Below are 13,490 nucleotides of genomic sequence, written 5' to 3' on the forward strand. Positions count from 1 at the left end.
GGAAGGGAAAGACGGACGTGCTGTTGCCTCTCCGTTATGAGTTCTTGGGTGAGCAAGGTGTGCGCTCTGCCTGAAGACTTTCCTGCTTTTCTTGTAGTTGTACGATCTCTCTCCAGTGTGGACTCTCTTATGTTGATTAAGGTGTCCGATTTGGATGAAGGTTTTCCTACATTCTTTGCATTCATATGGTTTCTTTCCAGAGTGAATTCTCTGATGTACACTAAGGGACTGACGATGGCTAAAGGCTTTGCCACATGCACTACATTCGTAAGGTTTTTCTCCTGTATGACTTCTGCGATGACAAATAAGGGATGACTTTGTCTTGAATGCCTTCCCACATTCAATACATTCATAAGGTCTTTGGCCAGTGTGAAGCCTCTGATGTTGAGTACAGGATGAGTTATCACCAAAGGCCTTCCCACATACGACACATTTGTAGGGTTTCTCTCCAGTATGAACTCTCTGGTGTTGAATGAGGTGTGTGGTTTGGCTGAAGGCTTTACCACATTCCTTACATTCATATGGTTTCTCTCCCGTATGAGTTTTCTGGTGCTGTGCAAGGTGAGCCTTCTGGGTGAATGCTTTACTACAAACCTTACATTCATAGGGCTTCTCTCCAGTATGAATTCTCTGGTGAGTAGCCAGCTGGGAACTGATGCTGAACGATTTACCACATTCCCCACATTCGAAGGGCTTCTCCCCAGTGTGGATCCTCAAATGACTAGCAAGGTGTATATTCTGCCTAAAAGCTTTCCCACACTCTTTACATTTAAAAGGCTTTTCTCCAGAATGCACTCTTTGATGTTGAGTGAGTGATGCATGATGGCTGAAGGCTTTTCTGCAAACATCACATTCATATGGTTTTTCTCCAGTATGAATCCTTTGATGCACAGTAAGGGATGAGCCATACCTAAAGGATTTGTCACATACATCACATTTGTAGGGTTTCTCTCCAGTATGAATTCTCCTATGTTGATTAAGTCCTATGTGATCACTGAAGGCTTTCCCACAATCGATGCAATCAAAGGGTTTCTCCCCAGTGTGGTAATATCTCCAATGACGAATAAGGGATGTGTTCTGTATGAAGGCTTTCCCACATTCAATACATTCATAAGGCTTCTTGCCAGTGTGACATCTCTGATGTCTAGCAAAGGATGAGCCGTCACTGAAGGCCTTTCCACATTCGTTACATTTATAGGGTTTCTCTCCAGTATGAATTCTCTGATGAACAGTAAGGGATGAGCTCTGGGTAAAAGTTTTCTTACATTCATTACATTTGAAAAGTTTTTTTCCTGCATAAATTCCTGTATGTCTTATTACCACTGAATTTTTGGGAAAATTTTTCTTCACTGAATCATGATTATGAACTCTCTCTTCTGAAATGTCCAAATGAAACCATCTTCCAGATTTGTTAAAAGTACGTTCTCTTTCCTTCGAGAGCATCTTGTTATGAGTGATTGTCTCTTGCCTGAATTGTGTCTCCTGACCTACCAGCTTCCTTTCAAACACACCCTCAGAATCCCAATTTTCTCTGAAAGTGGAACACTCCAAATTAGTGTTTGAAGTTCTGTCTGTTACTTCAGCAAATGAATCCTGCTTTAGAAATAATTCCTGGGTCTCATGTATAGATTGTTGATCTGAAAGATATCAAGAAATAAATATCTCCTTTATTGTGTGCTAGAAAAAAAAAAAGGAATTTGTTAAAAGGGAATTGTGAATGAATTCAGTGGTTGGTGAATTAAAGCCTAATTAAACCACATAAACTAGGTGCCTTTAACATGTAAACATGGGGTCTACAAAGTATGTAAGTAAGCCCCAGGAGCCTAGGAGGGGCGAGTAGAAAAGAATTAAGTGTTTGTGGAATCAGTTACATATTAGGGGAAAGGAACTAGGAAAACGTTCTGCAATCACACCACCTAAAAATTCTCTGGCATTCATTACCTTTACTCTCTCTCCTGCCCTGTCCATCCTACTTCAATGTCAGAGCAGTCATCACATAACAAAAGCTATTCCAAGAAGCAAACCCAAAGCACAAAAAGGAGAACTTATTCTTTAACATTTACGACGATTATCTGAAGGGTTATTCCCCTACAACCAGAAAATGGTGTTTCTGCTAACCGCATCTTCTTTGATTAATTTTAACAAAACCTACATTACCAACTGACAGCGGAAGCTCAGTGGACATAGAATACCATTTTTACACCTACCTGCATGCTTTCACAGGCCTGACACTTCTCTGGCCATATATCAATGCACAGGACCTTGCAATTTAAGTTCTCAGTTTGAAGCAACTGTTTTTACAAAAACAATGAGCACTACCATTATATTTCATCACACCACATACACAACTGAACAAGCGTATGTCTTACCTCAGACTCTAACGCTTACATGGAGGAGTGTATATGCCTGAAGTCCTTTTGTTAAAATCACTTAGCATGCACCCAAAATTTGTGCATGTATAGTTATATCTCAATAAATACATGTAGACGAAAGTGGTAATGGACAGATGATGCGGAGAGTCAAATGTCTGGGAAAAAATGATCTTAAAAAAGGGAAAATAAACTCTTTTTAAATGACATCTAAACACTAAAAGTTTTCCTTCTTAGATTGGTAAAGAGACAAAGATGCCTGCTTTTCCAACTTCTACTCAACACGGTACTGGAAGTACTAGCCAGAGCAATTAGAAATAGAAAAGGCATCCTAGCTAGAAAGGAAGAAGTAAAACTGTATGTGTAAATGGTGTGGTACCATATATACAAAACCCTAAAGAATCCGTGAGAAAAGTATTAGAGCTAATAAATCAATTGATCAAAATTATAAGATACAAGATCAACACAGAAAAATCAATTGTACTTCTATACACTAGAAATGAACAATCTGAAAAGGAAATTATGAAAGCGATTCCATGAAAGATAGCTTAAAAGAATGAAATATTTAGGAATAAATTTACCGAAGGAGGTACAAAACTGTATGCTGGCAACTATAAAACATTGCTGAATGAAATCAAGAGGACATAAATGGGAAGACATCCTATGTTCATGGATAGGAAGAGAGCAAGAAAGAAAGTAACTCAAAGAAGACCAAATTTGTGATGTGGTACAAATGGGATGATATACATATTAATAAAAAGAAAAAACTATCAGGAAAACAAAAGGTCAACATAAATGAAGACTTCTACGAAAGCTTCTGTGAATAAAGATACCACCCGACTTAAACGACTGCATAGTGAGAAGAAACAGCATGTGCGAACTAACAGGCTACACAAAAGTGGGAACAAAATGTATCACGTTTTTGAGACAGGGTTTATATTCATACTATATAAAGGCAAGAAAATATGACCCAACAGAAATGTAGGAGATGAGTATAAAGACACCATTAACAGAATATGAACTCTAAATGGACTTAAATTTTTTTTAACGTTTATTAATTATTGAAAGACAGAGAGAGACAGAGCACAAGCAGGGGAGGGGCAGAGAGGAGGAGACAAAGACTCCGAAGCAGGCTCTGGCTCCGAGCTGTCAGCACAGAGCCCGACACAGGGCTCGAACTCATGAACCGTGTTATCATGACCTGAGCCAAAGTCAGTCGCTTCACCAACTGAGCCACCCAGGCATCCCTGAACTCTAAATGGATTTAAACTGCCTATTTCTCAACACTACAAGTACCTGGGGAAATGCAAATTAAACGAAACCTCCATTTTCACCCAAGAGCTTCGCAAAAAGTAAAAAAATACAAAGTACTCGCGACTGGTGAAGATGCCTAGAAATAGGTATTCTTATATACTGTTCCAATGGTATAGCATTATATCCATGAAACTTTTTTTTAAAGAAAATGTATACTTTGATCATGTACAAACTGGACCACAGCTTATTATAGGTAAAAACAGGAAAAGACCTAAATATTCAAATATCCTTAACAGTAAACCAGTTAAGTAAATCATGGTGCATCTACTTATTGTTATACTAGGCATCCATCAAAACAATGATGTAGGGGCGCCTGGGTGGCTCAGTCGGTTAAGTGCCAACTTCGGCTCAGGTCATGATCTCACAGTTCGTGAGTTCGAGCCCCGCATCAGGGTCTGTGCTGACACCTCAGAGCCTGGAGCCTGCTTTGGATTCTGTGCCTCCCTCTCTCTCTGCCCCTCCCCTGCTCACACTCTGTCCCTCTCTCTCTCAAAAATAAATAAACTTAAAAAATAAAAATAAGAATAAACACAAAAATAAACTCAAAATGGATAAAGGACCTGAATGTGAGACAGGAAACCATCAAAACCCTACAGGAGAAAGCAGGAAAAGACCTCTCTGACCTCAACTGCAGCAATTCCTTACTTGACACATCCCCAAAGGCAAGGGAATTAAAAGCAAAAATGAACAATTGGGACCTCATGAAGATAAAAAGCTTCTGCACTGCAAAGGAAACAATCAATGAAACTAAAAGGCAACCAACGGAATGGGAAAAGATATTTGCAAATAACATATCAGACAAAGGGCTAGTATCCAAAATCTATAAAGAGCTCACCAAACTCCACACGTGAAAAACAAATAATCCAGTGAAGAAATGGGCAGAAAACATGAATAGACACTTCTCTAAAGAAGACATCCAGATGGCCAACAGGCACATGAAAAGATGCTCAACGTCGCTCCTCATCAGGGAAATACAAATCAAAACCACACTGAGACACCACCTCACGCTGGTCAGAATGGCTAAAATGAACAAGTCAGAAGACTATAGATGCTGGAGAGGATGTGGAGAAACGGGAACCCTCTTGCACTGTTGGTGGGAATGCAAAGTGGTGCAGCCGCTCTGGAAAACAGTGGGGAGGTTCCTCAGAAAATTAAAAATAGATCTACCCTATGACCCAGCAATAGCACTGCTAGGAATTTACCCAAGGGATACAGGAGTGCTGATGCATAGGGACACTTGTAACCCAATGTTTATAAAAGCACTTTCAACACTAGCCAAATTATGGCAAGAGCCTAAATGTCCATCAACTGATGAATGGATAAAGAAATTGTGGTTTATATACACAATGGAGTACTACGTGGCAATGAGAAAGAATGAAATATGGCCCTTTGTAGCAACGTGGATGGAACTGGACAGTGTGATGCTAAGTGAAATAAGTCATACAGAGAAAGACAGATACCATATGTTTTCACTCTTATGTGGATCCTGAGAAACTTAACAGAAGACCATGGGGGAGGGGAAGGAAAAAAAAAAAAAGGTTAGAGAGGGAGGGAGCCAAAACATTAGAGACTCTTAAAGACTGAGAACAAACTGAGGGTTGATGGGGGGTGGGAGGGAGGGGAGGGTGGGTGATGGGTATTGAGGAGGGCACCTGCTGGGATGAGCACTGGGTGTTGTATGGAAACCAATTTGACAATAAATTTCATATTTAAAAAAAATTTAAAAATTTAAAAATTAAAAAAAAAAACAAATACAATGATGTAGAACTACACACATCAAGTTTCCGAGGACAAAAATGGAAGGAGAATTTATAAAAGAAATAATATATTAGACTACATAAGAATGTTTAAATTTTTACAAAATTACAAAAAGGTCTAATTAAACAAAAACTCTTATTACTGTATATGAAAAAGTTTGAAACAATACATCAAAGAATTAGTATGCTGACATAAAAAAAAAATCACTGGAACTGTTAAGAAGATAAGTTCTGTTAAGATAAGTTCTGGAACTGTTAAGACAAGAATAGAGAAATAATATAAATGAGGAACATTTTACAAAAGGATAAAGAAAAGAAACAAATGTAAAAAAAGTATTCAATCTCTTTCACAATAAAACAAATAACTTTCGGGAATAGTCTTTCACCAGATACTAAGCAGGCAATCCCACCAGCATAGCCAGTGTTATGAGAAAGCAATTATACCCAAACATCAAGTCATCCAGTCACTGCTTAGAGTTGCTGAAAGCAAACGAAACCTTCAGAGCCTAAAAGACGTTCATACCCAGAGATGCAGCAATCTCAGAAAGGTATAGCTTCCACTTACATAAAGATACTGTTGCAAGTGTATATGTGTGTGTGTGTGTGTATACACACATATATATATTTTAAATGTTTTTATTTGAGAGAAAGAGACAGACAGAGAGAGAGACAGCAGTGGAGGGGCAGAGAGCCAGTGAGGGAGAGAGACAGAATCCCAAGCAGGCTCAGTGCTGTTAGCACAGAGCCCAACATGGGGCTCGAACCCATGAACGATGAGGTCATGACCTGAGCTGAAATCAAGAGTTAAATGTTCAACTGCCTGAGCCACCCAGGCACCCCACAAGTATATTTTTGATACTAGAAATGTGAAGTAACCTAATTGAGAGATGGGAAAAATGACATGGAATGCATGTGAAAAACATCTGTATGCGTGGCTGAATGTACATGCTGTAATTCTGACTACATGAACGATACGTGTTATCATGACTTGAAGAAGTCTACAGTTGCTTTGTTAACATATTGTGATTACAGGCCATGGTTTAATATTGTTTCCAAACAGGTGATGGGATTACATTTTCTACAAATCATTTTCTTTTTTCAAGTTTTATTTATTTACCTATTAAATATTATTTTATTTATTTTTTTATTTTAGAGAGAGCAAGCGCCCATGCATGTGCAAGCAGTGGGGAGAGGCAGAGGGAGAGAGAAAGAATCTTAAACAGGCTCAGTGGGGAGCCCAATACGGGGCTCGATCCCATGACCCTGGGACTGGTTGCTAACCAACTAAGCCACCCAGGCGCTCCTGTTGTTTTTTTAAGATTTTATTTTTATAATCTATTTTTTAGAGTTTATTCATTTTTTTAAAGTTTATTTATTTTGAGAGAGAAAGAGGGAGAGTGTGCATTCGAGTGAACGAGGGAGAGGCAAAGAGGAGACAGAATCCCAAGCATCTGAGCCATCAGCACAGAGCCCAATGCAGGGCTCAAACTCACAAACAGTGAGATCATGATCTGAACTGAGATCAAGAATCAGACACTTAACCAACTGAGTCACCTGGACGCCCCTTAATGTTTATTCATTTGTGTGTGTGTGTGTGTGTGTGTGTGTGTGTGTGTGTGTGTGTGAGAGAGAGAGAGAGAGAGTACGCACGCGTACAAGCAGGGGAGGGGCACAGAGAGAGGGGGACAGAGGATTGGAAGTGGGCTTGTTGCTGTCAGCACAGAGCCCAATGTGGGGCTTGAATGAACAAACCTTGAGATAATAACCTGAGCCGAAGTCATATGCTTAACCAAGCCACCCAGGCACCCCAAAGATTTTATTTTGAAGTGATTTCTACACCCAATGTGGGGCTCAAACCCACAACCCCAAGATCAAGAGTGGCACACTCCACCGAAATGAGTCAGCCAGGCACCCCTACCTACAAATCATTCTTTTTTTTTTTTTTTAATGTTGATTTATTTATTTTTGAAAGAGAGAGAAAGAGAGAGAGAACAAGCGGGGGAGGGGCAGAGAGAGAGGGAGACACAGAATCAAAGCAGGCTCCACACTGTCAGCACAGAGCCTGATGTAGGGCTTGAACTCATGAGCCATGAGATCACGACCTGAGCCAAAGTTGGACACTTAACTGACTGAGCCACCCAGGCACCCCACAAATCATTATTTTCTGAAGAAATTTCTTTTCTCTCCCTTCTATATCAAAAGAGGAAGAGAGGGGCACCTGAACGGCTTAGTTGGTTAAGCATCTGACTCTTCAGCTCCGGTCACGATCTCATGGTTCATGAGTTCGAGTGCCGCATCGGGCTTTGCGCTAAAGGTGCAGAGCCTGCTTGAGATTCTCTCTCTTCCACTTTCTCTCTGGCCCTACCCTACTTGATCTCTCTCTCTCTCAAAATAAATAAACTTAAAAAAATTAAAAAAAAAAAGAGGAAGAGGCCCTCCACATATATTCTTGCAATCCAATTTCTGCCCCCGCCCACCCCCCGACTGAAACAAGGAAGCTACTAGGAATCAATCATCTCTGCCTCTGCAATGCCCTACCAGAAATTCTGCAAACTCTACTTTGTTCATTCACCCATAAACATGTCTCATCCCTTCCATTGGAGGGACCATCTGCAACTTCAATGTATGCGTAACTTCCCTCCCTCTCCAACTACCTTCCAACGCCAAGCAGGATGGCACCCTCAAATAACTCTCAATTCGTGGGTCTTACAGGAGCGGATGCTCAATGAAATGAGTGGGCCATGTGATCACAGAAGATAGCTCAGAAGTACGCTGGGGTCAGGACAGGGACGTGTAAGGGACTGAGCACCTCTAAGTGGCCAAGCAGAAGAAGAACATACAAGGAATGAACTATCACTTGAGACACAGCAGCAAAGAGGGAAAGAGAGTACTTTTGAAGCCCAGACCTCCATTTCCTGTCCAGACCTGGAGAACTCGGTGAAGTCCTGTGGGTCTCCCGAACCTCGGTGAGGACCCGGCCCCACCCGCAGCAGCGATTCGGCCCAGGCCTGCTGCACTCACCTGACCCCAGGCCCTTCGGCAGCTCTCTGTCCACCATCCAGGGCTCTTTCTCTTGCTGCAGCAGAGAGACCAAGTTGGCCTTAGACACACAGGACCCTGCACATGGAAAGACATAGGTTCTGTCACACACATGACATTCTTCTTTTCTATTAAAAAAATTTTTTTTTTTAATGTTTATTTATTTTTGAAAGAGAGAGAGACAGAGTGCGAGCGGGGAAGGGGCAGAGAGAGAGAGAGGGAGACACAGAATCTGAATCTCAGGTTCCAGGCTCTGAACTCTCAGCACAGAGACCAACGCGGGGCTTGAACCCACGAACCATGAGATCATGACCTGAGCCGAAGTCAGATGCTTAACCGACTGAGCCACCCAGTCGCCCCTTTTATATATATTTTTTGAAGTTTATTTATTTGGAGAGGGAAGTGAGAGAGCACACACAAGAAGGAGAGGGGCAGAGAGAAGGAGAGAGAATCCCAAGCAGACTTCAAGCTGCGAGCGTAGAGCCTGACATGGGGCTCAATCCCATGAACCACGAGATCACGACCTGAGCCGAAATCAAGAGTCAGATGCTTAACTGACTGAGCCACCCAGGGGCCCCTTGACACTCTTAAATCGAGAACCAGTTCCTTGGTTTTGAAAGAAAAGTGTTTAATTATAGTAAGAAATAAAAAGGAAAGTGAGCAGTATGTGAGACTCACTGAAGACGATGCTTCAAGCACAATGAAGATACCAACTACCAACTCTACAAATGTCAAATTCTCATCTTCAGAATCATGACAAAAATTTAGCTCAACACTTCAGAAGACCCCTCCCTGACCTCCACAATTCAAAACCAAGGAAAGGAAGTGGCGGGTCCTGAAGACGGGTCCAGATTGAGGAGAGGGACATCCTTACCTACGGACCCCAGGTCACTACGATTCTCCCACATCACATTCTTACAGAAACTCTTCTGAGCTGGGTCCAGCTGCTGGGAGAAGTCTACGGCCATGTTCGTGATGGTCACCAAGCCCTGAAACGGTACAAACACACTTTTGGATCAAACGGGCTCACAAGCCGGCAGTGGCTCTGGGAAGGTGTGTGACAGAGGCTGCCCGTGCCAAGAATTCTCACTCAGGTCCTGAGTGCTCTGGGTCACATAATGACTGGGCCCGGTCATACTGTATACGTTTGGGGGAAAAAGACAAAAATAGGAGAATCTGTTTCTGCCATGGGTGATCTATAATCCTGCAGAGGAGGACGAACTTACACACAGTATGAACTTCCCAAGGCTGACTGAAGGTCTCCCCACCTTCAACTTGCCCGACTCGACAAGCCTGCAGGTTTTTTCTCCCACATAATCTCTGAAGACAAGGGAGGGCGGAGATCCTGCTCCAAGTTTTCTCACGTCATGGCACGTTGAATGTTTCTGATTGAGACACGCTGGTGTGTGGCTCATGACAACTGAACCGCCCCCCTCTTCTGCTGCGCATCGAGACCGCGTGCTCTTCCTTCTGGCCAGATCCTCTGTCTACAGGAAGCACCCTATTCAAATGGGAACTTCTCCCGAACTTACTGGACTCGTGGTCTCTCCCTCAAGAAGGGTCTCTTTAGGAAGGCCACTGTGTCTTAGCTCAGTGGTTAATCTCCTGACTTACCGGCGGCCTCTCAAGCAGAGCACCATAATCCAAGTCTTCCCCTAATATGGAGCGTTCCAGACTGTGGTTTGTGAGTCTCTCCATGATCACCACCTGGGACAACTTTTCTTTACAGATGTCCTTCTTCACGGGTAACTCCTTGGTCTCTGGCCCTGCCTCCAAATCTGAAAGGCATTAAGAAACTGAACCTTTCTCCATTATGTAGTAGAACAAAGAAAAATTCCAAAATGTAATCAGAGGAATTAAGATCCTCAAAATAACATAATGTATTGAAAACTTTCTTTTTTCTTTTTTTAATTTGTTTTTTTTAACATTTCTTTACTTTTGAGAGAGACAGAGACAGAATGCAACTGGGCTAGGGGCAGAGAGAGAGGGAGACACAGAATCTGAAACAGGCTCCAGGCTCCAAGCTGTCAGCACAGAGCCCGATGCGGGGCTCGAACCCACGAGCAGTGAGATCATGACCTGAACTGAAGTTGGACGCTCAACCGACTGAGCCACCTAGGCACCCCGAAAACTTTCTTATATGACTAACCAACCTTACAATCCCATGTTTATGTAGCTTTAGTCCTAAAGGATACAATATGAGCTTTCTCACGTAGATATAAGATACCAGGTGGCTGATATAAACAAAGAGAGAAAGGAGGCTAAGGGGAAAAAAAACTACTATACGATCCTTATTTCGGCAGTATTAAGTAAAACTCACTTTGACTCTTTCTCCATTTTTCCAGCAAAAATTTCTTCTCTTTTTTAAACAGTGCCTCTTTGATTACAATGCTAACTAACAAAAGTTCCAATCCCGGCTTTAGAAGTTCAAGTCTTCATAACCAACTAGAATCTCAGCAAGACATGAAGGATTGACAGAAGGGAAAAGCCATTGTATTAGAAAATCCAGGGAACATGAGCTAGTATGTTAAATGGAAAAGTTTCACAAAAACATCCTTCGAGCTCTCCTGTGCCACAGGACGACCCACGAGAGTTGTCGGAAGTTGTATCTGCACAGCCTGTCCTGTTCTGTCGATGCAAACCCTTCCCTTGAAATATGATTGGAACAAAGGTATCTTACAAGAGTCTCAATTCTTTGGAGATTACTGCCATTTCCTGCTGTAACGACCTCCAAGAGCAGTCTAGAATTCCGATCTCTTGTCTTACTCGATCAATTTGTTCCAGAAGTAACACAGTAGTTGAAATACCTGTATCCCCACGTGATAGAAATATCATTACAGTATCTGTAAGACTCGTCCCCTGAATCAGAAGCAGTGCTCCTGTCCCCCGAGAGCCAGTCACCCAGCTGTCCGCGCCTGTCTGATGACAGCCTTCCAGACCCATCCCCTGGCCTGCCGGTCTCTCTTGTAATTCTAACGTTTCTGCCAAAGACTGTACTCTCATTCTGGTTTCCCTGGCTTCAAACTGGGAGTGATTTTCCTTCTTCCTCTTACATCCCTACTGATACTTAGCATACATGGGACAGCACTTTCTCCTTCACGTAAGCCATGGATATACACCTTACTTCTCATGCGACACGGTTAATTCCTTAAGAGCTTACAGTCATCCACCAAGCAGCATCTGATGGCCTCACTCATAACCGACAAAAAAAGTCAATGAGAGAAGTCTATACAAGAAGTAGCCTTTTTTTTTTTTTTTTTTAATTTTTTTTTCAACGTTTTTTGTTTATTTTTGGGACAGAGAGAGACAGAGCATGAAGGGGGGAAGGGCAGAGAGAGAGGGAGACACAGAATCGGAAACAGGCTCCAGGCTCCGAGCCATCAGCCCAGAGCCCGACGCGGGGCTCGAACTCACGGACCGCGAGATCGTGACCTGGCTGAAGTCGGACGCTTAACCGACTGCGCCACCCAGGCGCCCCAAGAAGTAGCCTTTTAATCAAAGAGAAATAAGATAGTAAAAATGACACCGGAACCAGCCAAGGATTTTCCAAAGAACGGACATGATTATGTAAGCCTGAACGACAAAAGGTCTTAGAAGGAGCGAGGAAAAAACAGCATCCAGGGCCGGAGCAAGAAGTCACGTTCGCAGGGAGGGGAGCAGAGGCGGAGAGGAGACAGGGGAGCCCGTGCTCCAGAGGCCTCAATGCTCCCCCCACGCCCGGAGGCTCAGGAATTGCGTGCTGACCATCCTACGCACCTAGGGCCTGAGCTGTGAGCCGCAGGGGCCTCACCCCAGGAGGTCTCCCACACTCACCTGGGCCCCGGCCTCTTGTCAGCCTTCTCTTCACCATCCAGGGCTCTTTCCTCTGTTCCAACGAGGAGATCATATCGGGCTTGGAAACGCAGAGTCCTACGTACACAAGAACAGGAGGCGGTCATGCTGTGCGTCAGTGCAGACCCGAGGTGCGGGCCCCTGGGCCTGAGGAAAGGGCGACAGAGCAAGGCCCGGTGCTAAAGGAGCAGAGGGCCCTGAGTCAGGGCAGCGGCCGGGGGGAGAGGTGGCAGAATGAGGGGTGGAGGGACACCCTTACCCAGAGAGGCCAGGTTCCTGTAGTTCTCCAACATCACGCTCCTGTACAGGTTCCTCTGAGCCGAGTTCAGCCACTCCCACTCCTCTTGGGAGAAATCTACGGCCACATCCCCGAACGTCACCAAGCTCTGCAAGGACAAAACCGCAGTCTTGTTCAATCAGTGCTCATGCCCCGACAGACTGGGCTTGTTATGGGCTGAGTTGTGTCCCCCAAAGTCATACGTCGAAGTCTAACTCCCAGTATCTCAGAATGTGATGGTATTTGGAGACAGGACCTGAAAAGGGGTTGTTAAAAGTTAACTGCAGTCATGTGGTCGGGCCTGAATCCACTCTGACCGGTGTCCTTGTAAGAGGAGGAAGCCCCACGAGGGAGGCAAGTGCACAAAGGGAAGACTGGACGGGGACACGGCAGAGAGGGCGGCCGGCTGCAAGCCAGGGAGAAGCCTCAGAGAACACCAACCCTCCCGGCACCGTGACCTGGGACTTCCGGCCTCCAGAACTGACCGGGAAGATAAATGTCTGCTGCCCAAGCCTCCGGTCTGCAGGATTTTGTTACAGCAGCCTGAACAGACTAAGACAGGGGTCTAAGGATTGCCTTCTCCTCATCTGGGGTAAGAGACTTACAGATAAGGAAAAACATGCAGAGAAAAGAGAAAAACATGGAGGCAATTTTGTGCACACAAGAAAAATGTGATGTCAATTCAGATCAATGAATATGGAGGCTCAACTGTCCCCATGTACAACGGGTGTCAGAGTATTTTTTGACACGAGGGCAAGCGAGGGGCCTGGATCAGCACAAGAATGGGGGGAAATAAATCTGAAGATGAACCTCAAAAGGCACAGAGGACTAAACCCCAAACTAGGTTCTAAGGATTTCTATTTCACTTTCAGTGCTCATTAGATGTGGAGCATTTGTGGTAAA

At 43.6% G+C, this 13,490-nt stretch overlaps 1 protein-coding gene across 1 annotated transcript in view; it reads right to left on the reverse strand.

The window, feature by feature from the left end:
* LOC122207621 (zinc finger protein 470) overlaps window positions 1-12,690 on the reverse strand; it is a 37,339-nt gene extending 24,649 nt beyond the window's left edge. The window contains exons 1-6 of the mRNA XM_042917701.1: window positions 12,570-12,690; window positions 12,293-12,388; window positions 10,094-10,257; window positions 9,354-9,468; window positions 8,462-8,557; window positions 230-1,637 (exon numbers count right to left, since the gene is read on the reverse strand). Coding sequence (XP_042773635.1) covers window positions 230-1,637; window positions 8,462-8,557; window positions 9,354-9,468; window positions 10,094-10,257; window positions 12,293-12,388; window positions 12,570-12,603 — 1,913 coding nt within the window. The 5' untranslated portion in view covers window positions 12,604-12,690. The remainder of the gene's footprint in view (window positions 1-229; window positions 1,638-8,461; window positions 8,558-9,353; window positions 9,469-10,093; window positions 10,258-12,292; window positions 12,389-12,569) is intronic.
* Between the last annotated feature and the right edge of the window lie 800 nt (window positions 12,691-13,490).

Source organism: Panthera leo, chromosome E2 (assembly GCF_018350215.1).
Source record: "Panthera leo isolate Ple1 chromosome E2, P.leo_Ple1_pat1.1, whole genome shotgun sequence".
Taxonomy (NCBI): Eukaryota; Metazoa; Chordata; class Mammalia; order Carnivora; family Felidae; genus Panthera; species Panthera leo.